This window comes from Taeniopygia guttata, chromosome 12, assembly GCF_048771995.1.
Source record: "Taeniopygia guttata chromosome 12, bTaeGut7.mat, whole genome shotgun sequence".
Lineage (NCBI taxonomy): Eukaryota > Metazoa > Chordata > Aves > Passeriformes > Estrildidae > Taeniopygia > Taeniopygia guttata.
Genome location: NC_133037.1, coordinates 11719253 through 11746201, shown reverse-complemented (window position 1 = coordinate 11746201; position 26949 = coordinate 11719253). Strand labels below are relative to the sequence as shown.

General features: G+C 47.7%; 1 protein-coding gene across 1 annotated transcript in view; it reads left to right on the top strand.

The window, feature by feature from the left end:
- Positions 1-265: 265 nt before the first annotated feature.
- Positions 266-26949, top strand: part of NCKIPSD (NCK interacting protein with SH3 domain) — a 48182-nt gene continuing 21498 nt past the window's right edge. Inside the window, exons 1-4 of the mRNA XM_012572645.5 lie at positions 266-540; positions 19734-19846; positions 20594-20795; positions 25109-25196. Of these exons, the coding sequence (XP_012428099.5) occupies positions 370-540; positions 19734-19846; positions 20594-20795; positions 25109-25196 (574 nt within the window). The 5' untranslated portion in view covers positions 266-369. The remainder of the gene's footprint in view (positions 541-19733; positions 19847-20593; positions 20796-25108; positions 25197-26949) is intronic.

Genomic DNA, 26949 nt, shown 5'->3' with positions numbered 1-26949 from the left:
CTGGGATCAGGGCCGGGGTCGGTGCCGGGATCAGTGCCGGGATCAGGGCCGGGGTCGGTGCTCAGGGCTGGGATCAGTGCCGGGATCAGGGCCGGGGTCGGTGCCGGGATCAATGCCGGGGTCGCTGCCGCCGCTGCCGCCTCAGGGGCGCTGCGCGGGCCGTTGGCGCCCCCTGCCGGCGCAGCGGGCGGCTCGGGGCGGGGCGGGGCGGGCGGGGCGGGGGAGTGGCGCCGCCGCGCCGCCAGGGGGCGGTACCGCGCGGGGGGCGGGGCGCGGCGGCAGCGTGTGGGCGGGGCCGGCGGGGGCGGGCCCGGTCCGGTCCGGTCCGGCGGGCGAGGTGCCGGTGCTGCCGGTGCCGGTGCCGCCGCCATGTACCGGGCCCTGTACAGCTTCCGCTCGGCCGAGCCCAACTCGCTGCCCTTCGCTGCCGGAGAGACCTTCCTGCTGCTGGAGCGCAGCAACCAGCACTGGTGGCTCGTCACCCGCGCCGGCTCTGGCGAGACGGGCTACGCGCCGGCCTCCTACCTCCAGCGGCTGCAGGTGGGCCGGGCCGGGCCGGGCCGGGCCGGGCCGGGCGGGGGCGGCTCTGCCGGAGCTCCCGGGGCCGGGCGGCGCTGCCCTGGCCCCTCGCGGCAGCGGGGCTTTCCCGGCTGTCCCAGGCTGGGTTTGTGCCCTGCTCGGAGCAGCCCAGCCCCAGCCGCTCCTGTCCCTCGCGGGTCTTCCCCGGGAGCCGCCGGCCCGGCTGGGAAACGGGTGTGCGACTTCTGTGGCTGCCCCTGCAGTGTCTGCGGCAGGCGGGAGCAGTCCGGGACACTGTGGGATGGGAATCCCGTGGTGGCAGGAGGCAGGATTCATCTCCTGTGGTGTCAGGTTTGGGGAGCACCAGCTCTGCGGCACCGGGACAAAGTGAGACCTCAGCAGGCTCATCCGGAGGAAGGGGGCTGGGTACGGATCTCCAGGGCCTGAAAGTCTGACGGGCTGTTCACTCCTGCAGAACTGGGCGAGGAAGATAGGAAAATCCATGGGAGATGCTGAGGGGGATTCTCCTCCCCCGAGTAAACATGATTACAGGTAAACTGGAATCTCCCGGGCAGCAGCCGTGGTTTGTGTAAGTTAGTGCACTCCCATGACCATCTCCGTGCTGGCTGCTCAGCCTGGGGACTCCCTGTGTTTGGTACCCCAACACTGCGAGGATAGTGAGGGGCGATTGTCCTCTTTCCACTAACCCACCACAACACCCACAGCATGCCCCTGCTGTCCTGGGAGCCAGGAGAAGCCGTGGCAGCTGCCTGCCATGGCAGCACTTACAGCCAAGTTGGTGATACTGGGAATTACCCAAGGTCCAAGCACCTGCTGTGGCCCTAACTGGGGTCAGAGGATGGAGTACACCTTTTGCTGCTGGGGTATAAGCACTGTGCCACACAGGTGTCATGGGAAAGAGGTTGCATGTAACTTGTACCGTGCAGGGGCTGCTTAGTGGAGGAAAACATGGCTTCTGTAATTAAAATAGGCATTTCATGTAGAACTAATTCATGGGGGCTTTTGTACTTTTTGGCCACGGGATAGCTGTGGGACCTGGATGCTGAAGACTCTTTGCATCAGTGAATGGGTAACCGCACAAAAATGCATGTGAATGTTACAAAGGAGCCTTTTGGCATCTGTCTGAAAATGGTGACAACCCTCTTCATTTTAGTGTGCTGCTGCTGCTCCTTCAGATGCCATTGAATTTCTGATTAGCAGTAACTCAGGCTGTAAGTAAGTGTGGGTGTGGGCTTTGCAGAACACTCCAGTGAGAAAGCTTTAACAGGAGAGTGTGTATGTGTTTCAGGGCAACACCAGGTCATTTGATGGCCACTTGGTCCATCCATCCTGTGAAGCTGGGGCTCTTCTGCAGCCTGGCAGGATGGCCTGACGGAAGGGGACATCTTGTGAATCAATAAGCCTTTAATAAGCTCTGTACAGGAGCTATTTAGTTACAGAGCAAAGACCTTATTAACTGTTAGATTTTAAAGCCCCACAGTGGCATAGCTCCAGGTTGCTGCTCATGAGTTTCCTCTCTGCAGTCTCTTGCTTCATTTGCTTGTGTGGCATGACGTCTTCTACTGCTGTGGGTGCAGGAGCCTTCTCCTAGGCTGCTCACTCATACCAGTTTTTCTTGCAGGTACCTTGCTAGTATACATCTCAAAATCTTACAGGAAAAGTATTTATTCTATGACTTTACATTCATTTCTAACATCATATTTTGCTACAGCCTCAACACAGCTTGCAGTTTGCCAGGCTAACTCCTGACATATTAGTAATGCACTGGTATTAACGCAGCATTGCTGGTGACTTTGTGGGCATTCCCTCTAGTTCAACTCTAACTTTCCCAGATGCCTTTAGACCTTGTTGTGGGAAACAGAGTCTTCCCTGCATCTGCTGATCTGTGTTTTGGCCATTAAATTTCCAGCACCTGAATTTGTTGATGATGTGTGAAGCAGCAGGATCTGATTTGCTGCTCTGCAGATGCAGTCATCCTGCATGTCTGTGACTTTCTGTTGTTGCATCTTGCCAGCTCTGAAGAGCTGATGTGAAGTCAAAACATGTGTTTATTCATGGCAGAAAGCATTTGGTCACTGAGAGTGTGCTTGAGATTGTTTGCTCACTGTCCAGGAGGAATGCAAACATTTTGTCACCCAGTTTTGGTTTAATAAGGGCGCAGAGACCAATTAGTAACAGCGGTTTGGGAGGTAATTAATGCTGCCCCAATCACAGCAGGGAAGAGCACCGCTAATGATTGGTGTTAGCAGGGAGAGAACGTGGCCAACAGGAGTCACCATTGTAAAGGTAAGCTTGGCCTTCCTCAGCAGTGCAGTTAGGTGCCAGGTGAGCAGTAGGGTGGGGAACAGTCAGAGCCCCTCACAGCAACCTGCTGAGAGGATGCTCTTGCTGCTCTGCACTATTAGGAATATTAGTTTTCTTCTGAGCTCCTTTTGCCTTTCAAGTTTTTTTTTTTTCCCTCAGCTTTCATAGATATGGGATTGATGCTTTGGCTTCTCTACAAGAAAAAATAATTCCAAGTTATTTTTTAATGCTTATTTTTGCAGGATTTTTAATTGAAATCCTTCTGGCTCAGTATTGTTAAAGGAGAGTTAATTGGAGGGGGAGGGAAAGCACCACCAACAAATCCTCCTTAGAATGCCCCTAAGTAGCAAGCTTGGGCCCAGCCAGAGCACCAGAAGGTACAGATGATGTGAAGTTAATTTGAGTCAATTAGAAACGCCCAACTTCAGCAGATATTCCTGCTGATTTTACTCTTCTGTAGTTCCCTTTTAGCTCCTGTTTGGGTTATTAAGGGTCATTTCAAGTCGAGTGCTGTTCTGGGGGCAGATGCTGAGGGCGTAAAGCAGCAAGAGGGAGGATTGGGCTGTGCTGCTGAATGGGGCAGCTTGTGGACCGCACAGAGAGAGAGCTGCTTGTTGAAACACTGGCCTCATTTGTGGCTTTGCCCTGGCTCTGCATGTCCTTGGTGGAGATCTTGGGAAGCCTTGACACCAGCAGGCATGATAGTGCCCAGCAAGGTCGTGTACTCAGGGTCTGTGGGTGCTGCTGCCAGACAAGTTAAAATATGTATCTATCTAGCACTGTGCCAGTGACAGCACGAGGGTAGTGGCCTCCAGCTACTGGTGGAACAAGAAATGTACTAATATGTAATGCCAAGTGAATACTGCTGCAGCAAAACTGCCCACTCAAGTGCCAGGCCTTCCTATTGAACGGCAAGGTGCCTGTCAGCATGAGGTTGGTCTTTTGTCTCCAGCTGTGTGCTGATGCTTATATGATGCATGAGTGGCAGAAAAATGTGGAGATTAAAATGGAGCTTAGGGTGTCCTCTGGAGTCAGTCAGTCACTCCAGAAGATAGGCTTTTCAAAGCTTTATGTGCAGCTGTAAAAGATTCAATTTGGAAAGCTTGCTTGGGCACAGGAGGTTCACTCAGTGTCAGGAAGGGACAAATGTTAAGTCTAGCAAATAATAAGATTCCTTTCTGTGGGATAAATAGCTCTATGTTGATATTATTATGATAGAACCTGGAAGTTTGTATGGGAATGTTGGAGTTATTCCAGCTCTGGATGAAGATTTCAGGCTGTAGCACAGCAGGAGCACAGAGGGAGTGGTTGTCCTGGAGGATGCTGAGTGTGGGTGACACTTCACCTGCCAGGAAAGCTGATCTGCTCTGCTGCTGGCAGGACAGGGGCTGGCCATGGTGGGTTGCTCCTGCTGTGGGACCCACATCCAGAAGCAGCAAGGCTGCTGCAGCTCTCAGCTTCACCAGGCACCACAACTGATCTTGTCGTGTCTCTTGTCTGCACTGACCTGGGCTGCATTGCCTGTCAATGAAAGTGTTAACATTAAATGCCGAGGAGGGAAATGGCAGCTTTACAATACTCTATTGGTGAATGTCAGGGGTGCAAAAATAAGTGCTAAGTTGCAGGGAGATATTTCCTGATGAAGTGGAAATGGTTTAGCCTGTTGGCTATTACAAATTAGCTGTCCAGCTGTATTAAGCCATTTGGAAACAACTTTGAAATTAATATTGATGTCATTTCCAAAATTACCTTAAATTTATTTGGAATAAGTGAAAAATTGTTTGTAATGTGGATTTTGAGTCTCTATTCATGCTTTTGCATTGTACCCCTGGAGGAGCAAGGAAAGGTCTGTTTGGCTGCAAAGGTGTGTATTCTGATGGCCAAGAGGCTTTGGACTGTCTGATGAGAAAATGGAGCCAAGCAAAGAGTGTAACAGGCATTTTAAGGATGCCTTGGATTGCTGTTTGCAGTATCTTTTTCTACAAGAATAAACAGACATGATAAAAATAAGAGACTGCTTTGTGCAGCCTAGCAACAACTAAAATTCTCCTGCAGCACGAGCAAGTGTGTAGCGGCAGAGTACAGGTAGTCCTGATCAGGCAGGCACAGGAGTTGTGTGTCACCTCCCCAGCTGCAAAGAAGTCAGGTTACTGTGAGGGAGAAATTTGAGCACTCTCTGTTTACCCAAACCATTCTGCCATATTTCTTGTTGTAGCATTGACCTGGGTTCAGGACTGGAATTGTGTGGTGCAGAGTGAGGTAGTGTAGGAGCTGCCTTTTCTTGCAGACCAGGGCATGCCAGGGTGGGTCTCACAGCTCATGGCCGCTCCTCCAGCCTGATCCCACACCCTACACCCAGTCCTGCTCTCCAGCCTTCCCCTAAGCTGCCTCTGCTCTTGTGAGCCCCACTCTCAGTTAATTCAGTTCACTGGCTTGCTGGAAAGCTCCTTGTTTGTAATTGTGTTGCTTCTCTGCCAGGATCTCGTCATTGGTTCAGGATGGAGCAGCATGTGCCAAGGCTGGTGCTGTGTAGGATCACTGTGGCAGCTCAGGTAGTGTCAAACCTTCCACACTGCCATGGAGACAGTGATGGTTGTGGAACGCAGTGAGAATCGTAGAATAGCTTGAATTGGGAGGGACTTTAAAGAGCATTGAGTTCCAGCTCCCCAGTTGGTTGTACATTGTCAATCACAAAATAGTTTGGGTTGGAAGGGACCTCTGGAGATCATCCAGTCCAACGCCCTGCACAGGCAAGGCCACCTGGAGCAGGTGACACACGAACGTGTCCAGGTGGGTTTAGAATGTCTCCAGAGAGGGAGATACTACAACCCCCCTGGGCTTGCTGGAAACTGAGTTTTGGCAATTGTTGTTTGCTATAGGAGTTTCTTCCTCTGTCTGCTAAAAATCCAGCTTTAAACTTGGTGCTTCTGCCCCGTGGCAGAGTTGCTCTCGTTGTTCCTGAACAGGTGGTGATTGTATGGACTGTCCCCTGCACTGGAGCCTGCAGTGTTATTTGTCATCTGCTGCAGGTTTGACAGAGCTTTCAATGGGCGTGAGAGCTTAATTGCAATACTCACACTGATCCTGAGTAAGTGCTTAGGCTAAAAATAAAGTTTTATTTTGGAGAATGAGCAGCTGGTAGTGCTTTGTAGCTGAGGCTGCGTTTCTTGACACATGCAAGAAAGTGAAAGGATGAAGCATTTTTCTCTGGGGTCTCGCCATAGCAGAGATGCTGCTGTGTTAGAGCCGCTTGTGCTTTGAAATGAAGTTTTATTCTTGAGACTAAATTACACAGTCAAGGGAATTATAACCATTTCTAATTACTGTAGCTAAACACTTGACATTTTAGCAAGAAGATCTACAGTCTTTCATGGTCCAGAATGATTAAAGTAGAGCTATGGTAATGATCTTTAGTCTTGGCTGTGAAGACATGTTCTTCTGACTTTTACTCCAATTAAAAATAGTTAGACTTTTTGATACCAGATGAAATTTGTCTTTGTGGCCTGGACAGCCAGGTATGAGCAGCATTGGTGGTGTGGTCTTATCGCTCCTGTGTCATGGGTGGAGTGACGCTGGTGGAGGCATGAATGGCTCCATTGGGCTGGAAATACTAAGCCTGTTTCAGAGTTGAACAACATGAAGGCTGCTTTGGTCAGAAGAGATCAGGCAGTAGGGACATGTCTGAGAGTCCATGTCCACTCTTGAGCAATGTGGCTGCAGCTCTCTTTGCCTTGGAGGAAGGGCAGGGTGAGGAGGCAGATTGGAAAGAAGAAAGGTGCTGTTTTCTTCCCAGCCTTAAGGGGCACTTGCCCAGAGCAGACAGACACAGATTGGTTCCCAACTTCTCTGTGGGGTCATAGTGTCTGCCAGGTCATTTGCACCTCTGCTTTCTAGTGCTGGGCTGTGAGCGTTTCGCAGTGTTGCACATTTGATCACCTGCAATTTTATTGATCAAATCTGTGAATTTTTTTCTTTTTTGCCTACTGTATGGTTTTTGAATGCTTTTCATCAGGAGAAGATGACTAGGCTTCTTTCCTTATTTACATCTGGATGATGATGAGCTTTTTATTGCAAAGGGAAGAACTGCCAGCTTTGAACTAGGAACATCCTGCTCTGTTTGTGCTTCTGCATCACTTCTTACCATCCCACTCTTGTGTATTCTTTGAGGATTTTCAGCATCCCATCAAGTGAACTCTTATTAGAAAAAAAACAAACACGAATTGCAAAAAAAAAAAAAAAAACAAACCCAAAGGAGGAGAGATTTGTATTGAAAGAAATATGAAACCAATAAACCAGAAAGTTCATGGAAATTGATTTTCTTGTGATTGTTGTTCTGTGTGAAGTACAAGAGGGAGCAAGACACTGAAGAGCAGGGAGGAATTAATGTTGCTTGTCCTTGGAGAAAAATGGGCTCTGTTAGTGATGATGGGAAAACAATGTGAAGAGTAACCTCCATGCTTGGGGCAGCCTGTAAACCAGGAAAGGCTTTGACAAAAGCAGACTAAGATCATGGTCACTGGCTGACCTAAGATCCCTTGCAAGGCCTTGGGCATATTAATGCCCATGGAGGAGGTCAAATCCCATGGTATAAAGTGGGTGTTTACATCTGTCAGTGGTTGAAACATGAAAAACAGCTGAACCTGTCTGTTGAGGAGACCTCTGGTTCTGGAGCAGAAGCAGCTTCCTTTCTATTCTATTCCTTTTGTTTTTCAGATGTACATAAAAACAGAGTTTATAAGAGCATCCCAGATTTACTCCCTCATGAAAAATTTAAACTTTGTTGTTCCTAGACAGGATTATATATTCACTGTGTGAGCTGTCAGCCTGGGTATTGGAAGAAGTACGAATTCCAGAAGAGTTTTTTAAGGAGGGAAGTACAAACAGCCTTAGTATGCAATTATAGCATTGGATGGTCTGCAAGAAAATTAGACTTCACAGATACTAACATTCTACATGGCCACTGCCATAACCAAAATTTTTCAAGCCACAGGCTCTAACACAGAACTTCTCTGTGTGCTAAGATTTTTTTTTTTTTATTAAAATGCATGTGCATTTTGTTTCTTTCTGAGACAAAACTTAAATTGAGGCTTTCATCTTGGCCATATCAGTAAGAGTTGGCTCAATTTATTTCACTGAAGAAGTATATTTCTGTGCAGGCTTGCAGGGGCTGTGAGGGCTGGGAGTGTTTGGTGCTGGACTGAGGAATCAGCTGGTCCTGCAGGGCTGGTGATCTATGCCTCCCAGAGTTGCTGTGGCTCTGTGTGCAGACTGCTGTGTGATGGGTGCCAGCTTCTAGTGGGAAGGAGGTCTTGTTTTCAGGGCTGACTCTCCAGAGGGAAGTAGTTGCTGGCACTCCTGGAGGACCCTAGTTTGTGCTTTTTCTTTGAGTGGCACCTGGATCTGAAAAATCTTTGTTGTATTAAGAGGGGAAAAAAACTCATTTGAAATGGTAGTTCACTGGAAATTCTTTCTGTGGATCCTGACTGACCTCATTGCCTCAGGTCTGAGTTGCAGTGGGAATTGTGGGTTCTGGTCCTGCTTCTGGAGGAGCATCACTTTGCTTCCCCAGCCAGTGGCTCACAAATCAAATTTCGACCTTTAAAAGAGGGTCTTGTCTAACCATATTTGTCTTGACTTTTTATCACATGGCAAAACCTTTGATTTTAAAACCAGGGTTTTGAAGCTTGTCATGTGAGAAGCAGAACAGAGGACACGATTCATGACTGCATCTGTTTGTCTTTGCTCCCCTTTGGCCCCCATTGCACTCTCATCACAGGGATATTGAGCACTATTCTGTGGGAATCTGTCAGTGCTAATGGGCAAATAGAGGAGCCACCACCACCTTGGGAGAGGAGGCTCAGCTTCATGTGAGATCATCTCTGTTCATGCCCTGCAGTGCAGAGCTTGTGTGGCAGAGCTGTTTGCTTCCCTTTCAAGGGAGCAAAGAAGTAAAACTTGTCCTGTTTTAGTATGAGGCTTAGGCAAGAAGGGGAAGTAAGATTTTGTCAGCTTTTTAAAATGAGGTGGGAAGTCCATGGGTTTGTTTTTCCTGGTTATTTTCTTGCCTGTTGAAGTTGTTTAGAAGAAGTTGTCACTCCTGTCCTCCTTGGAAGCTGCTTTCTTCTTGTGAAGCCCGTGTCCTTCCTCCTGTCCATCTGGACCAGCTAAAAAGGCAGTGTCACTAGCTGCATGTGCAGTGAACCCATTCCTCTGACTCAGGCTGCTTTTCATGCTAGTGGGATGTCCTGTCATGCCACCGGGGGGTGGGGGGCAGGGAACATCTGTGCTGCTTTGTCTCCCTTTGCTGCTCAGGCTAGGGTGGTGTGTGTGAAAGTTGTCCGCAAGGTGTTGATTTTTTCTGTGATCTGGAAATGCCACCAGAGACTGGTATTTTAGGCTCTTCAGCTGCTCAAGAGTTATAATTAATTTTTTTTTAATCAAGCTGTTGGCATGCTAGATAATTCCGGGCTGTGGGTCATTTCTTGCTAAATCACAGGTTTCAAGTTCAGATTAGGTGTTTTCTAAGTAATAACTATTAATTATTTCTTGGGTTCTTTTTGTAGTACAAGTAGGGACAGTGCCTTGTAGTATGAAAACCTGAGGGCAGGCCTCAGTCCAAAGCTTCTATTATATTGATCAAAAACCATAGGGTTGAGGGAGAAGACGAGGCAAGAGCTGCAGAGATAGACACTCACCCACAAGGAGGCAGGAATTGCTGGGATGATGTATTGATGAAAAGATGTTTGAATGCTTATCCATGAGGTTTGTGCCTGAGGCCATACATCCTCAGCTGCTGATGTACCTGGATGTCATCTCCCACTGTTCCTGCTGCCTGCTCCCCTCCACTGCCCTTGAGCTTACTGGCTGGGAGGCTGAACTCAGCCTCTGAGCTTCATCTGGAGGTGGGAAGAAAGCCTTGATGGACCACACAGGCGCCTTTCACCCACTTGCACCTGGGGGATGGAAGTGGTTGGACATATTTTTGGGATGGAGTGCTCTTTGTTAGCAGAGTTCAGTCAATGTCTCTGTGCTGCAATAAGAACCAGGGCAGCTCCTGTGGAAACCAGATGGCCGCCTAGAGACATCAAGCTGAAGCTCTCCTCTGAGCAGACAAATGCCAGCCTTTGTGCCTCTGAATCTGACGTGGTGACAATTCCTTTTTGTGTGAACTCGGTGAATTCTATGCCTTTCCAGATTGTCGCTGATGCTGGAGACAGGCACATGGCAGAACACATTGAAGTTTGAGACGACAGCCAAATTTTATTGTTGGGCACCCCTTTTGTGGGAGCTCTGTGCCGGTGACAAGGAATGTGGAGGTGACAAGCCACCTCTGTGGGACCCACGTGGTGGCTTGGCATGACTCAGGGCACTCGGGCAGCAAAACGTCCCGGCACGGGGCGGCTTTGTGGCGTGGCACGGTTTATGCTTAGCACAGTTTATGCAGCGCCCATGCTTTGGACAGGAGAGAGAAAACGTGCACATGAATTGTGCAAACCACACGGCTTCAGAGTTACTGTCACCCTTTGCTTGCTGTTAGGCATCTCCAGACCTGCATGCAGGAGATGAGCTGAGTCCTGGCCAGCTCCATTCCTGCAGGTTTGTCCCACACAATATGGGCTGGGAAGATTTCCTGAAATACAGTGGTTTGCTCTCGCTGATGCCTCTGAGTGAGATGGATGATGATACAGGTGAATGTGGCACGAGGAGAAGCAGATGCAAGAAATCAATCCTGTAATGAGCCGTGGGAGCTGGGAGCAACTTTTGCTCATGGGAAATGAACAGTCTAACAAAGGCAGTTTTTTTTGTTCACTGCCTCAGGAAGTGAGGAAAACAGGATTATGGCTGTTTTGCTGCCTGAAGCACATTGTCCTATGAGGACATTCCCCTCCTGTCCCCATTTCTTTGTGTTTTCTGAGGAGCCTGTGCTACTCTAAGCTGCAGAAGGAGATGGGATTATAAACTGCAGCTAAAGCAGAGGCTGGTTTTCTCCTGAAGATAGTGTGGGACACTAATGAATTGCTTTTCTTCTGTGACTCACCTCTTACTTCCTTATAGGTGAGATGTCAGCAAATCCAGTTGAACCCTTTAATTTTTTTTAAGGTAAAAAAGCCCACGGAACAAACCCCAGAATTTGTTCTAGAACTGAATCTGGAGATAACAGCAAGTTAGCCTCATTCCTTTGGTAAACAGAGCTAAACTTGCAATTCTCAAGCTACTTTTGTAGGTCAATGGAAACTGTCAGTCTGCTGAAGATTTGCAGCATAGAAAAATAGTGTTCTGCTGTCTGCCAGTCAAAAACAACTGCAGGTTTTTTAGTTCAAAATTTTCTGGGGTTTCTTTTGGCTTGTGCTGTTGTCTTAATGATCACACATGTAATGGTGTAAGACATTGCTGCAGATCTCAGTGGTATCTTCATTGTTTTTGGGGTATGAATTAGCTTTAGTTTTATCACCATCTCCATAAAGCATGATTGCATTGACTTGCTGGATTTAGTGAGAGTCAGGAACAGAAACATCAGCAGAAACCCGCTTTACTAAGAATAAATGTGCGTGCTGAAGCAGCTCTTAGCTAACAAGGATGTGTGCACACTTGGGTATTTGGTCTGTGACCAATTAGCATGATCTCCCTCTTGACAGTGCAATGTGTATGGAGTATTTCAGCCCCTCTGATACCTCCTCCCTTTGGTGCCCTACACCTGCACCCTCAACAGTCTTTAAATGGCTTTGCTATAATTAGCTGGCACACCTAACTTCATGTAATTCTTGTGTATAGCACTGATAAGCCAAAAGCACAAATAACATCCCCTGTTCCATAATGCTACTCTGAACATGTTAAAATATGTAGCTACCAAAACCCATGGCACAGGATCCTCTTTTGGAGGATATTCTTTCTTGCCATAGCTTTACTGTGGCCCACTTGAAAACAAATGAGCATGTGAGGGTTATCTTTTACGGGGTGTCTGGTTGTTACCTCTTAAGGATGGAATCTCTTTTCTCTCATTAATGGCTTTAATGAAGTACATATATACATACAAGTTCATCCAGTGGATACCAGAAAGCAGCATTTGTTCTCCATTGGCAGACTGAAATCGTTCATGCCAAGCCCACAGGCTCTGCACTTCCTTGGATGGTGACCTGTTCACCCTCCTTACCCCTTCTCCTTCTTGCCTGGCCAATGTCCCTGGGTTGTACACCTGTGTCTGCTGCCTGTCTGTCTATGTTCACTGGGACTGTGACAGCAGGTCCGATTAATCTGGCATTTCCCCATTTTCTTTCTGTATAATAATTTGTCATTTCCCCATTCCCCCACTTTCTGTCTATATAAGAGACACTTTTTAATTTGCCCATGGTTTTAGGTTTGGGCAACACAGTTATTGTGCCCAAAGCACATCACAACTCCAGTTTGCTGCCTTCTGACTCTTGCCAGAGTGCTGATTATGGGACACGGAGGATTTGGGAAGAAAAGCTGGTAAGTTAGAAATTCCTGTGCAAGATGAATCACAAGTTTTTACCTTTTTCTCAAACTGCAAGCTGTTACATCATTGCCAGTCTGTGGCATGCAGGAGGAAAGTACTTTTTGGTTAACATATACATATGGGCTCTTCTGCATCTGTCTTTGGGCATCAGTTGAATTGACAATGTAATTGCATAGTTTTCCTGCTTGATCCCTGGACACTTTACTTACTTGATCCTCATGTACTGGAATGTGCTCCAAGGCAGGGCTGAGTGGAAAGGGAAAGAGTTCTCTTGATTGTGGTAGAAATTTGTATTTTTTCATCCTGAGTTTTATATAACTGTCACATTTCTGGCATTTTGCTACAATCTCTGCTATGGAAATAAATTATGGGGGGAAACTGAACCTTCCTCTTTGAATGCCAGAAGAAGAGCCAGGACTGAGAGAGTTTTCCAGTCTTGTTCTTTCCTTTGGGCTCTGACCTTGCTCCTTGTTCTGACAGCTCTTGGCAAGTCTGTTTAACTGCAAAGAGAGTTTCTGTGGCTGGATCCTCATCCCACATCCATGTTTTTGCCAACTCAATCAAAACAAAGATGGGCTGAGATTAGCACCTTGCACTCTTCCCAGTACTCTGGGAACTTAGAAATTAGTTTCATTTTTGATCATAATTAATATAGGGGTTGTTTTATAGACCTGTGCTAATTGTGTGCAAGTGATCTTGGAGCTGTGCTGAATCTCAGTGAGCAAACATCTGTAGCAGTTTTTGGGCTACCAAACTGAAGACTATACAAAGTCTGGCAAAACTCCTTCTGTTGGGCTTTTTTCCAACTTCAAATGCTAATATGTCAAAAGTCTTGGCATACTTCTAGTGCTGCCCTGCAGTATGTTTTATGTTTGCTTTCACCTTGATACATCCTGGTTCATAATCCTGAGTTTTCATCAAAGCAGAGGCTATCTGCTATTTTCCTTTTCAGTGCAGATGATAACTCAAGTATGTGTATCTATATACATTTTATGTTTATGTACGTGTCAGTAGAAATGTACGTTTTCCTGCAGATGTTGATCATGTCAGATACTGACTTGACAATTGTGTGCAAAGATTATGTTGAACAGGTGATCCTAAAGAGAGGGGCAGCTCTGTTGTCTGGAGCAGGCTGAACCAGGGTAGTCCCTGAAGTGTTGAGAGCAGTAACAATTAAGGCAGCAAGATATACGTGTTGATTGTTTTATTTTAAAAAATTGTCTCTGCTTTTATCCTCTTGGACTCTTTTGGCATGAGACACGTGTTCTGGAGAGTGCAAAATTACGAGGTGAAGAAATCAGTGGCTGATTCTGGTCATCGTGGCCGGTAAACAGGGTCTGAGCATGGCTGGAGGGATTTGGGATGAAGCATTTCCACCTCAGGAAGTACAAGCATGCAGTGCTGGGTTGCATGCATCTCCTGTCCCTCGACCTGTCTCTGCCCCCTTCTCCCTGGCTCCGAGGCTTCCTGCTCTTGGGAGAGGAATTGGTTGAGGTTTGGTTGCTGTGCGTGCCCCTGCTGCCTTCAGGGTTCTGTTTGTTCCGAATGCCTCGTGTGCCTGTACTGTCCCTGGTTAGTGTATCTCTTTGCCAGGAGCTTTGGCTTTTGCTTTAGCGTGATTTGCTCAGCTTAAGCCCTTTCCCTGGCTATCCTTTCTTTTCATTTCCCATTTGTGCCGGCTGTCTGCTCAAGCGGCTGCTGTCAGCACACAGTGGAAAAACACCGATCCGTGAGAAACGCACTGTAGCATATCAGCAGGAATTCCTGGGCTGCTTCTGGGCTGCCTCTTTGTCAGGAGAGCTCAGCCATGTTTTTGTTTTCTCGCTAGCGAGTCTGAGATGCTGCAGGTTTGTTTGGAGCTTTACTCATCTTATTTGCTCAGTAACCAGGGCAGTTGCCCATTGTTTCACTTGTGTTTTTGTTGCGTGCTTTTAAGTGCAGTGAGGCACAATATCTTCATGCTGGCAAGAATAAGTTAATGCATCTCTCTTAGCCAACAGCCTGAGGACTAAAAATTTCTGATTTGGGCTGCAGAAAGGGAAGAGAAAGGAGCTGAGTTTTCCCCAGCAATGCAAAAAACCAAAATTCAGCCCATTTGTTTGAGCTGTGTGGTCCCAAAGGGGGAACACTGATCTGGCACATCACTCTGCCACAGACAAAGGGTAGTTGATTTTTGTGCATTGGTGCTATGATCATTTCAATGTGGAAGGAATAAACATGCAGACAGTCTGTCAGTGACTGGGGGTGAAGGGCATGTGACCTAAGAGGTGGCGTTCCTCTCTGATCTGTGTAACAAAGAACCAGCCTGTGCCTGTGTATGCCAGCAGGATAAATATACTAATTTCACCAGTCGTCCGTGTCAGTGCAGCTGCATGAAAACTGAGCTGTCACTGGAGACAAAACTTTGTCTGTCCTTTGTTGTCATGTTGTGAAAGCTGGGGCAATGAGATGAGGGCGAGGATGAGCAGCCCTGCCTGGGCACTGCTCTGGCTGCAGGGGCAGCTGCAGGCATGAGGGCACTGATTCCTGCACATGCAGAAGAGTAAATGCCCTTGATCTCTAATGAATGGGGAGGTAGGAGGAGAAAAAAAAAAAAGCTATGTTTTCTTGGATCAGCCCCCTGTAGAGGCAAAGAAAAGGCTGCCATAAGTTAATGGGCCACTTTCATAAATGTGGGAGCCTTGTGCACGCAGAGTGGCTCAGCCTGTCTGAGCTGATGCAGCTGTCAGCCTGTTTGTCTAGAAAATGCTTTTCTGAAAGGTATGATTATTCTAGACTGTTGAGCAAGTTCTTCTGTGTGAGTGCATTTAAACAACACCAGTGGTACATGTGGAAAGATTACAAAGAGAGAGGGGGCAACATTTTTGATAGCCTGGGGAGGGCAGGAGAGGAGTGTGTGCTGCCTGTACAACAAGGACACCTGTAGTGTCTTCTGACTTGTTCAGGTCTCTCACCAGCCTGTGTGACATATCCTGTGCAGGTATGCTCTTTTTGGGGAGTCTGCTCCTGGGGCAGTGAGGATCAGAGCAGTGGGAGGCACGGGGATAGATGCATTCCTGTCTCTGCAGGGCCATGCCCTGTGTTGGCTGTGCTTACACACTCACAAGACATTCTGGAAGGGTACTTCTTAAATGCTTATCTTTGGCCCTGGGAAAGGCATCTTCCCCAGCCACCTTGGGGTGTGCAAAGCACCCCAAGGCAGTGCTGAGGTCTAGGACTGTCCTCATCATGTGGGGAGGAAATTGGCAGCAGGCTCTGGGGATATCCTTTGTTTGCTTCTGTTCTTAGCAAGGAGTGAGGAAATAATGATTTATTAATGCTCCTGTGATTCTCCTACACCAGACTATGAAGGACGAAATTCAGTTTCCTGGCTGATAGTCATGGCTCTAATTGAGCATTACTATGTTCCTGGCAGAGCAGCTGGCCTGTGGGGTGCTGGTGGTAGCCCTGGTTCCCTGGTACAGTGCCCCTAGCCAGTATGGCCTGTGATCACCAAGGGTCACTTCTCTGCTCTTCCCCTGCCACTGGCTGTTGCCAGGCTGCTGGAGACAGGCTGTGTAGAGAGCCCAGCATTTCTCTGCTGCAGTGTTGCTCGATTAAACCAGAAATATCTGATAGAGAGAGTGGCAGCCACTCCTTTCTGGGGTGAAGCACCAGTGGGAATGTGTTATCAGTATCTCAGCAAACACCCCTTGATCTTTGTGATATGTTGGGCAGAAGGTTGGTGCCTCTTGGCCACGGCCTGGGCACCATCACTCCACACTGACCAAGGAGACCCCGTGAGGTGAGGTGAGGGCAGCGCTTTCCACTGCCATCGCTGCCCTGTCACAGCCATGTTCCTGCCCTGTCCCTGCCACCTTTTCTGCCTTCCCAGAGTGGCTGGCGTGGCTGTGCCTGTGCCTGGCAAGCCAGTAAACTGGTGAAAGACACAGTGAAACAGCTTGCATGCTGCAGTGGTTGCTCAGGAGTCTGCCAACCCCCACTGTGCAGTCTCAGTAAATCCTGGGCTTTGTTTGGTGTGTCTCCTCTGACAGCCCTCTGTACAGCAATGCCCTTTTGCATGCATTCCCTTGCTTCCATGTGAGCCTTAGCTTATGAACAGGGTTTTATCTCTGTAGCCCAGAGCATAGGATGGGGCAGGACTGCAGCACAGGACTCTGCAGGACTTTGGAGCACCCAGCCCTGCCTTCATTCAAGGGCTCTGCTCTTGCTGCTGCTTTGTGGCCTCTCCTTTGCAGGCTGTAGAGCTGTGTGTGACCAGGGCTGCCTGTGAATGTGTGAGGACCCCTGCCTGCCTGTGTCCCAGGTGCCAGCATCCTCAGGAATGGGTGCTGGAGACAGGCAGGATTCCCCTGTCCTGCAGAGTGACTGATCTCCCTAGATTGCATGGGGAGAACAGCGAGGCACTGCCCAGAGTTGCTGTGAGTGTGCAGTCCCTTGAGTCCTAGGGAGGAGAAGATCATAGGTGAGACCTTGGCAAACCAGACTTTTGCCCCTTGCTGTTATACTACAACACGAAATAACTCATGTAAATAGGGAAGAAAAAGAACTCAAAAAGCAAGCTTTATTTTCTGACTCCACTATGTATACAATAGCAAAAGTGACAGTGGATTGGAAGGTGAAACTGCCACCTCTTCAACCATACTGGTCAAACTAACCGTCTATCAATTCTCTCCACCCACAAAGAAGAATGCAAAACAATCATTGTTTATATGAACAGTGTGAGAAAATTTAGTAGAAATATGTAAATATCAGAAAGCATTGAAAACTTTTAGAAGAACTTTAAAACTCTCAAAAGATCAGGGTGACACCTTGCAGCCTGTGCTCATTTCAACTGCAGTATGCTTTTTCATTCATCCCTCTTTAAACAAAGCAGTGCCATTTTGGTTAGCCTGGGGAGTGTGCAGATTCCTTTGAATCACAGGATCTATGCAGGATACTGATATTTATTTTTTAACTTTATGACTACGATGCAAGGGGTCTCTGATGGTGGGTGTCCTCCAGAATGCAAAGCAGCTCCTGTGCTGAAGACCCTGCCATTTCCCACCTCACCCAACATGCACCCCCCAACTCAGCTGAGCAAGGGAGATGTTTATGAGCAGCATCAGCAATGTCATAAAGTGCAAGTAGCAAGTTAATGCTGCTTTCTTATTCCAGCCCTTTGACAGGGCCTTCTTAATAGAAATCTGGGAACAGAAACAAAAGGAAAGGGCACAGCAGCTAATTTCAGTTGTCAGCAGTTGTCACAGCAGTGCTGCATTAGTGTGAAAATGCGGTGTTTTATCAGAAAGGAAGCACCCTCTCCATAGTAAATGGCATTGCACAGCAAGGAGCAGCTCCATAGGAGCACCTCTCCTGTGGAGGCAGGCTGAGAGAGTGGTACTGTTCAGCCTGGAGAAGGCATTAGGGAAACCTCATTGCCTCCAGTACTTAAAGGGAGCTCATAGAAAGATGGACAATGATTTTTACATTGGCAGGTAGTGCTAAGACAAGGGGGTACAGTTTTACTGTAAGAGGCAAGGATTACATTGGATGTTAGGGGGAAATTCCTTAACTGGAGAGAGGTGAGGCATTGTAAGAGGTTGCCCAGAAAAACTGTGGATGCCCCATCCCTGGAAGTGTTCAAGGCCAAGTTGGACAGGACCCTGAGAAATCTGGTCTAGTAGTGACATTCCTACTCATGGTAGGGGGTTGGAACTAGAAGATTTAAAAGATCCCTTCCAACCCAAACCATTCTATGATTCCAGCCTGTGGATGGATTCCTGTGGACTGTACTGATGAGCTCTCTGGAAGAGGGCAGAGATGCTGAGCTGTTCAGTAGGATTCAGCACTCTGTACTGCTATCTTCCTTGGTATGATCAGACTGAGAAAGGGTTTAAACTCATGTGTGTGAAAGTGTGGAAGGCTGGGGAGGATGGGACTGGGTGGGGACTCATGTGGGAGTGCAGGAGGGTAGGTGGGGTGTGCAGAGGGCAGGGGTCTGTGGCATGAAGAGCAACACTGGCATTCCCTTGGAGACAGCAGTGCTGGAGACTTCTGCACTGCTCCCCTTTCCCAGAGAGAGCATGCAGCTGGCTGTAGTTTTCTCTTCTCTTTTCAGAAAATGAGGTGAATTCACTAAAATAACTTGCTGTTCCTTCCAACCCTCCTTGGAATGTATTCAAATACACTTTGCTCTGTTTCCTCAGTTCTGTGGTTAGAGGTGATGAAATGCTTCCTAGGCCATACCCCTAGGCCACATGGGGCTGCTTGGAGGCTTCATCCCAAAGTTGAATTCTGAGTGTTGATTTTGTTCTTGACCTGGCACTTTAACAAATTTGGTTTTATTTTTAAAGTTTTCCCCAATTGCTTTCTTCCCTAACTATCTTTCTTGGAAAAACAAACCAACAGAAAAAAAAGGGCCCTCCTAAATATTTCAAAGCTGAGTATTGCAGAAGAGGGCTCTCTTCCACACCTTATTTTTTTCCCCACTGTCTGTGGTAGTTGTTAATTCACATTTGCTTAAGCAATTAACCACAATATAAATAATACATAGCATGTTATCAGGAAACTGCATGCCAGTGTTATGGAGGCAGGCACTTTTGGCCCTGGTGGGGAGGGCTTCCCTTCTGTGCTCTGCAGCCCCCTAAGGCCAATTAAGGTGCATCCTTGATGAGAATCCAGCCGCTGCTTGGCTGGATAAATAGTTGCTCTGATGCACAGAGGGGGGGCGAAAGCAAGTGAAAGAGGGATTTAGTGTTCAAACAGCTGCAGTGGGCACTGGAGTCTGAGCATTCCCCTCCTCCCCCTGTGCATGGACTGAGGCTGGAGCAGCAGGACCGGACGGGTGGTGCTGGCACCAGTGGCAGCTTATGGGAGACCTGTGGCTCAGAGACTCAGTAGCGTGTCCTTTGCCTTCTGCCTTTGTCCTGTAAAGGTCTTTTCTCCTGAAGGCATATCAACTGTTGATAAACAAAGCCTTTTAGACTGCCACGAGTGTAGAAACCTGCTTTATCTTCCTGTTCCCCTTGCCGCCTCCTCTGGGAGCCCAGGGAGAGGCATCTTTGGTGTTTCTTCTTTCAAGGCTGCTGTTTATTTTAACTGCAGTAACAAGTGCTAAACCAGCTGGCAGGAAGAATAAATGTTGCTGTGAGGGCTTGGGTGGAGATTTAATAAGTCCAAGTGCTGAGTCCTGCATTTTGGCCACAATAACTGTAGGGCTATAGGCTGGGGACGGCATGGCTGGACAGTGCTCAAGTGGAAAAGGACCTGGGGGTACTGGTCAACAGCTGACTGAACATGAGCCAGCAGTGTGTCCTGGTGGCCAAGAAGTATAAGAAGAACTTCTGTGTACTGTGGTCTCTCTTGCCATAAGCTCTGGTGCAAAAGAACCTCAGCTGAAGGGCACAGTAACATGTTGGATGTTGTTTTTCAGGTGCTGGAGCAGGATGTGGTTCTCCAGTCCATTGACCGTGCCATTGAGGCTGTGCACAATGCAGCCATGAAGAATGGGGGGAAATACAACCTGGAGCAGAGAGATGTCCTCCAGTAAGTATGATGGGCATCTGGGAGAGCTGGCAGATGATGGAGGGTGGTCACAGTGTCATTCTGTCCTTGGGAAATGTTGGATGTTGTTGGTTTGAGCCACTGTGCTGCAAAGTGCTGCTGCACTCAGAGAATTTCCCGGTGTTTGAGCTGCTGCTGCTCCTCCTGACAACTGTGTCCAGCAAAGCAGAGCTTTGGCCTTGCTCCTCTATCTCTGTGCATGCCAAGAAGAGGAGATTCTCAGCCTCACTGTAGGCTTAGAGGAGAAATCCCAAACCTTTCTGGCTGCATTTTCTCTGCTTTACCAGCCAGGAATTGTAGAGGTTTTTGGCATGTGACAGAAGATCTTTAATACGTTCTCAAATAATTGCTTGTAGGGAGAATTTTTGTTTTCTCTGACACCTCAGACTCTGTGCTGAGGCATGCTGGTTTAATCTCGGTTGAACAGCAATTCTAAAGTGCAGGCAATTTCTGAAGCTTGCAATGCAATATGTGACTCTCCCCTGAGGAAGAGGCATTTTTCTCCAGTGAACTGATGAATAAATTATGGGCTTTTGCAAAGCCTCTTCCTTCCTCCCCCAGAAGTGCTTCCTTAGTTGTTAATGAAACTGGAGCTGGTGTTCAGAGTAACGTAGCCCATTCTGGTATATATAGCCCAAATACAAAAAATCATTACAAAATAATTTAAATGTTGCAGCATGGTCACTCCCTTGAGCTTTGCCCTTCCTGATTGCCATCATTCCATTTCAGAAAACTGATCCATCACCGGAAGGAGACTGTGTCCCGTAAAAGCCACTCTCCCACCCCGCAGGGGACAGTTATGACTCAGTCCTCCAGTGATCACCACCTGGATGTGTCCCGGCAGCCCAACGGGGTGTGCCGGACGGGGTACGAGCGGCACCACAGCCTGCCCAACACCGAGTTCGAGGCGGAGGATGAAGGTCTCTATCAGGTAACAGTGGCTGGACACTTGCTAGGTTCCTCCTTTGGTGCTGTGATGTTTCTTTTCCTGGTGAAGAAAATGCCTTTGCAGCTGAAGTTACAAATCATGTGTTTGTACTGCTGACCTGGGATTACTGTAGTGTAAAGTGTTAGTGTCTAAGAAATCTGGAACAGTTCCTCTGCCATTTTCACTTGTCATGCTTTTTGGAATCCTTGAGGGTCCATGGTTTTATGGTAACATGTGAAATCCACTCCATACTGTGTGACTATCTCCTGGCAACTTTCTAAAAGAGTTGCAGGCTCCCTGGAGAATGCTTTGAAAAGCAGTTTTGACATGAGCAGTAGAGTTCCCTCCAAGCACTCAGCACTGCTTCATTTCCCCTTTGTTATGTCTGCACAAGATCATTGGTCCTTAAGTATTTTATCTGCTGTGGCTGCCTATTTATACTACTCAAAACAAAAAGCCAAAAAAACCCCTAAAGATCCTGCTTTGTCTGAAGGTTGCTTATCATGATGAATTAAAGGTAAATTGCAGGAAATAATATTTAAAGCAGCTCTTTTTTTATCTCAGTGACACGCAGTTCCAAGGTTACAGTGTGGCGTCAGTGAGGCTTCAAAGTAGCAGCCCAGGATGGGGCTGTGGCTGCTGGGGATGAATGATGTGCCAGATTTCCCTGTGTAGGTGTAGCTGGATGTCAGGGCTAAAGGCGCCAAGCAAGGATGAGCATTTTATTCCTCCTACAGATGAACACATGCACTGTAATTTTTCTTCATCTCTCTGGGCTGAATGTTTGGAGATATTACGTTTATAAGGCACTGATCTGCTGTCACCCCTAGCAGATGAGGCTTGTTTTACACCTGAAGAACTGTGAGTTTGGGGAGATGAACGGTAGCTCTTGCTCACTCTGGCTGAACACAGAGTGTTCAGGTTTGTACTTCCTACAAACCCCATTTTTCTCCTCAGTATTCATTTCTGTTCTTTGGCAGTCAAACAAGCTCCATTCTCAAGCCTGTACATAATGGGCTAAGCAAATGGGGCACCTTACAGCCCATTCTCCATGCTGATTCCCTGTCTTTATCTGGTCTGTGGTTTGGTGGCTTGCCAAAAAGGAGGAAGACAAATTTCCTTGGCTGACAAAGAACTGTTTCTGTCTGGGTGGCACTGAGGATGCAGTTGAAGAGCTTCCAGCTTAGCCCTGTGCTGAAAGGGTTCCTTGAGATTTTAACAGCTTGGTGGATTTCCTGAGTGCTTTGAAAATACAAAGTGAAGGAAGCAGCATTGCTTTCTTCCACTGGTTATACAGTAGCCTAAGAGGAGACGTACTGAAATCTAAACTTTCTCACTAGCTCCAGAGGAGCAGAGGTCTTGGCATGTGCTTTTCTTTGCTTGGGATTTTCAAGTGTATTTACTGTTTGCATCTGAAAACCTAAACAAAATTTGAAGTTTCCCCTCAGTGGTTTTGCTCCCAGGACTGAACTGGCTGCAGTAGTTGGTGAGGGCATTTGGGCTTCAGCTCCTCCACAGTCAGCATAAGGTGGGAGTCTGGGGCTGCTGCCATACCAGCTGCCAAGGGTGGAGGTTGGGCTCTTGGAGTATTTTAGTCAGCCTGCTGCATTTGTGCATGCTCGGTGAGTTTGTGATGCTCATCTCCAGAAACCTTTGCTACAGACCAGTGTGTCTGGCTTGGCAGAGTTTGCCTGGAGGACATGGTGGGTGGGAGATTGTTAATTTGGTTTATTGTTTTCTTACTTTGTTTAAAGGGTACTACTGTAATAACATTGCTCCCAGGAGTCAGAGTGGTCTTGTTCTCTGCCTGCTTGGCTGCAAAGGGAATGGGAGTGTTGTGGTAAAGTCAGCTCTGTGTCATAGCACAGTCTGTTACCAGTCCTTGCAAAAGGGTGAAGGATGTGTAAAATCTGTGCATTTGAGGAAGTTCACAGTGCCCTAATAGAGACCTTGGGAAAGTGAGAGTTTCAACACAAGTGCAATTGCTTCTCTTAAAACCTTTGGTAAGGTCCCTCATCTTTTCCCCTCTGGACAGGTGGGATCTGAACTTCAAGAACTCCTGCATGGTCACCTTGTGCATGGCAGCTGCACAGAGGAGAAGGGTTTCCCTGTGGGGGTTTTGGTGTTTTACATCCTCCTGTTGGCTCCAAGTAGTGGCTGGGATGTGGGGTGGAGGGAGGGGATGGCCATCAGTTACAGCTCCTGGCCATGCATCTTGGGCAAGCACAGGCAAATTCTTGTGATGCTTCATGTTTTTCTCACAGCCACTTGTGCTGTGGTGTGTGGCTGTCTAAACTGGCAGGGGCTGAGCTAGCATTGTCTGTACATCTATTAATTTAAGCACTAGCCTGTAATAACTGTTAAACTTGTGTGGTAAATTTGGAAGCCATGGAAATTCTCCAGAATGACCCAACCCTCGCTATCTGCAAACAATGTCATGCATCTGTGCTAAGCTCTGAGCCTGCCTGTCTGCTAAATCCCACTGCCTCAGTAATCGTGGCTGTGCCATGCCAAGCAGCTCCAACTCGTGCTGTCAGCTCCAGCACTCTGCAGACAGGGCTCTGCTTTTAGCACAGCTGAGCTTTCTGGATTTGGGGCCAGTCTGCCAACCATGGCAATGCAGAGACCCCTCCTGATCTGCTTGACCTCTCTCAGCTGTGCAGTCTCTTTTTGTACCAACACAGATAATTTTTGAAGCTGTATGCAAGTATTGGATAGCATTCTATCCAGAGAACAATGTGGGGTGGATTGACAAGAGCCGGGTGTGCAGGCAGGGAGTCTGCAGCAGTGTCTTGTGCTAATTCACTGGCTGAAGGCACTCATAAAGTGACTTTTTATATTACATGGTATAAGGTTGGATGTATTTGGTGTTGGGTGGGAAAGGGACTAAGAGATCTTTTTTTAAAAGTCTTTGTGCAAACTGCTGTCTTCACTTTTCTAGTGGATCTAGACATGGGCTGTGAGCACATTGTCAGCTTTTATCATAGAGGCTTGAATATTTGAGGTGGCTTTTGAAGGTGTTTTATTTACAGGAATATCTTTGCTCCAGATAAAGTTTTTGCCCTTCCTGGATCTGGGGGAAAAAATACATTTTTCATTCTCCTTCTATTGAGCTAATGTAAAATAGAGACCCTTCAGGGGCCTGTCTCAGATTTTCACTCTGGGGTGGCAGAGCTCTGTGCCCTCTGTGGTGGGGTCTAGTCAGAAATGACAGTGCACAGAAAAAGTTCTCTTCCAGGGCTAAACAAAACTGGAAATTTTCACTTGTGATGGACTGAATGTCATTGTAGATTCCAAATGGTTGGAAGCTGGGTTACCCAAGGCATTCAGACCATCACCTCCTTTCCCTTCCTGTGCTCCCCTAGGAGGTTTGGCCACAGACAGTGATTGCAGTATCCCATAAAAGCAGAGGCACATTTGAGGCAGCAGGCTCTGAATCCCAGTAGTCCTGAGAGGTCCAAAGCAGACTCCTGGCCCTGAGCTGCTGGGCTGTGGGGGCTGTGTATTGATGCAAAGTGCTCCCACCTAGTTTGGCTGCTGTGTTCAGTGGTGCCCTGAGGCTGCATCTCACTGGAGTAACTGTGGGTGAATGTGATATTGGTGACCATGGTGTTTAGCTCTGATAGGAAAAGATGAGTGTAGGGGTCTGGGGCTGGGGCTGGCAGTTCTGCACTGCTGGCTTGGCAATCCTAGAAGAAGAGACATGCATGAGAAACCCAGATGTGGAGAGTTAGGGTAACTCCCTGGCAAAGCTTTTCCCAGTGAGTCTTTCTATAGGTAGCATAGTATTGCACAGAGGGTCAAACCCTATTTTCTCCCTGCATGAGCAGAAATAGCATTGAAAGCATGGAAATGGCATTTACATGTTTTCAGTCCTTGGCTTTGTCTTTCTGCAAGGGTATTTGTAGCTGATGTAACGGATCTCTCCAGAAGAGTGTGTAAATACACTCTGTTTGCAGCCTCTGTGGAGCTATTGAGAGTAATGTGGAGACATGGTAAGTGTGTGGGATTGCATTTGGAATAAAGGAGGAGTAAATGCTTGACAGGTCTACACGACATATGTGCCATGTGCTTCTGAACACAGCAATTAAACAAGGGCTGCTTTGCCTGTCACAGGGAGGGGATGAAGTCAGTTTGAGTCCTGCTTTGTTCTTCTAGGAGGCCGCCCATTAGCATCTGTCCTCCTGAGAAAACTGCCCCAAATGACAAGAGAGATGTAAGGACAAATCTACACACACATGTGAGAAACAAGTCTTCACAAAAAGAATATCTTTATTGTCAACATCCTTTGATTGCTCTGAAATCTCTCCTTACAGATCCCACCCCAGGCTCGTCGTGCTGCTCCTGTCACCCCCCCACCTCCAGAGAAGCGCAAGAACACACAGATTGCTGCTCCCATTAAAAGTAAGGACGAGCTGCTCTCCAGGTCTTGGGCATGAAGTAGACACTGGGTGATGTAACAGACATGAGGCCTGAATACTTCTGCTTTGTGCTTAGATGAGCATCCTTATCCATTCCCTGAATTCTGATATGGTTTATATCCTTACAAATATATCTGTAAAATGTATACAGCCTGATTCCTATGGGTTTTAATGCTAGTGGTCCTGAGCAGTGACCAGTGCTCCTTCAAACCTGTTCTGATTTGGGAGGGTCAGAGCAGCTTGTGGATGGGTGCCAGATACAGCACCTCCCTGCTCCTGCAGTGCCTGGGGCTCTCCAAGGAGCAACTCTCTGCCTGCTCATGTGGCTAGTCTGGCTAGTGCACTAAATCAGTGGTTTAAGATCCTTTTTCTCCCACAGACACTATGGCTGTCTCCCAACAAGGCAGAGGGAGCATTCCCTTGCAGTTCACTGTGTGATACTTCACCAGGGGAACTCCCTGGCTTTTAATGCAGTCTCAGATCTTATTTTTGACTCCCAATCTGTTGAGCACTTTCTTTGTACAGTGGTTGGATTTCCATTAACTCAGTGTCTGGTGCCTGTAAGGAACAGTAATAATACCAGGGACACATTTGCCTATGTGCTGCCCACAGGCAGAGGAGCAGCTAGTGAGAAACACCTGAGAGCAGGACCATGGGTCAGGGCTGGAGCTCCTCCATCTTCAGTGTGGTTGGGCTGGCAGAGTAGTGCTTATCCTGACTTGCTGCCATCTTGCCCAAGTGCTCTGCTGTGCTGTGACAGTGATGTCATTGGTACTCAGCCCATTACAAGCCCACTTGTGTCCCCTTGTGTGGAGCAGGGCAGAGCTATTGACTTGCAGGTAATTGAGACCTGGGACTGGCACCAACTTCCTTAATGGTACTTAATGGTATTGAGCCATTTTTCACTGGAGTAGTGAGAGTTTGCAAAGGTCAGTTTCCTTCAACTCATTATTTAATGGAGCCTAGGGGGAGCTATGAGTCACAAACAATCCTCTGTGAGAAGGAGGAAAAAGGAGGATACTGAACCTGTGTGGGAGTGAAGGGCCCAGTTTTTCTGCCTAGGTGGTGTTTACTTTGGGAGGAGTGGTGGATGGACTAGTGGAGGGCTCCAAGCACTGATGGAGCAAGAAGGGTTGGAGTTGCCTGCAGAAGGGCAGCAAAGGCATTTCACATCAGTCCCACTGCTCCTTCCTTTGGGTGTAACACCTTCTGTGAGAGGTGAGCGCCTTGGGGTACAGCTCCTTCCCTCCCAGCACTAATACCAGCTGCTCTTGGGAAGCTCTGTTTGTCCAAGTAATTGTTTTCATAGTCAGGGAAGAACTCAGATACGTTTCTGCCCACTAGAAACTAATGGATAAGATTTACCAAAACTATGTATAAAATCAAGTTAAAGGAAAGAAAAATCTTAATATTGCTTTGCTTGTTGTGGATTTTTTCCCTTGGAAGGTGGAATTCCCACTGCTAGAGCTACTCAAAACTAGAGGTGGGGAGAGAAATACAGTAGAGCAGATAGTGTGGAGGCTAGTGAAATCAGTGGGTGCTAGCAGGGCTGCAGAGCTCATGGTCAAACGTTGGAGAGTGCTGAAAGGGAGGGACTAAGGACGTTGTCAGTCAAGTGTTTCCTCCACTGTCAGTGATAAGCATGAGGTCTGTGCAAGAGGGAGGTGCAGGCTTGTGTGTGAAGCCTTCTGTGTCTTGCAGTTCTGAGGCACCATCTTTTAAAAGTGTGGGATTAC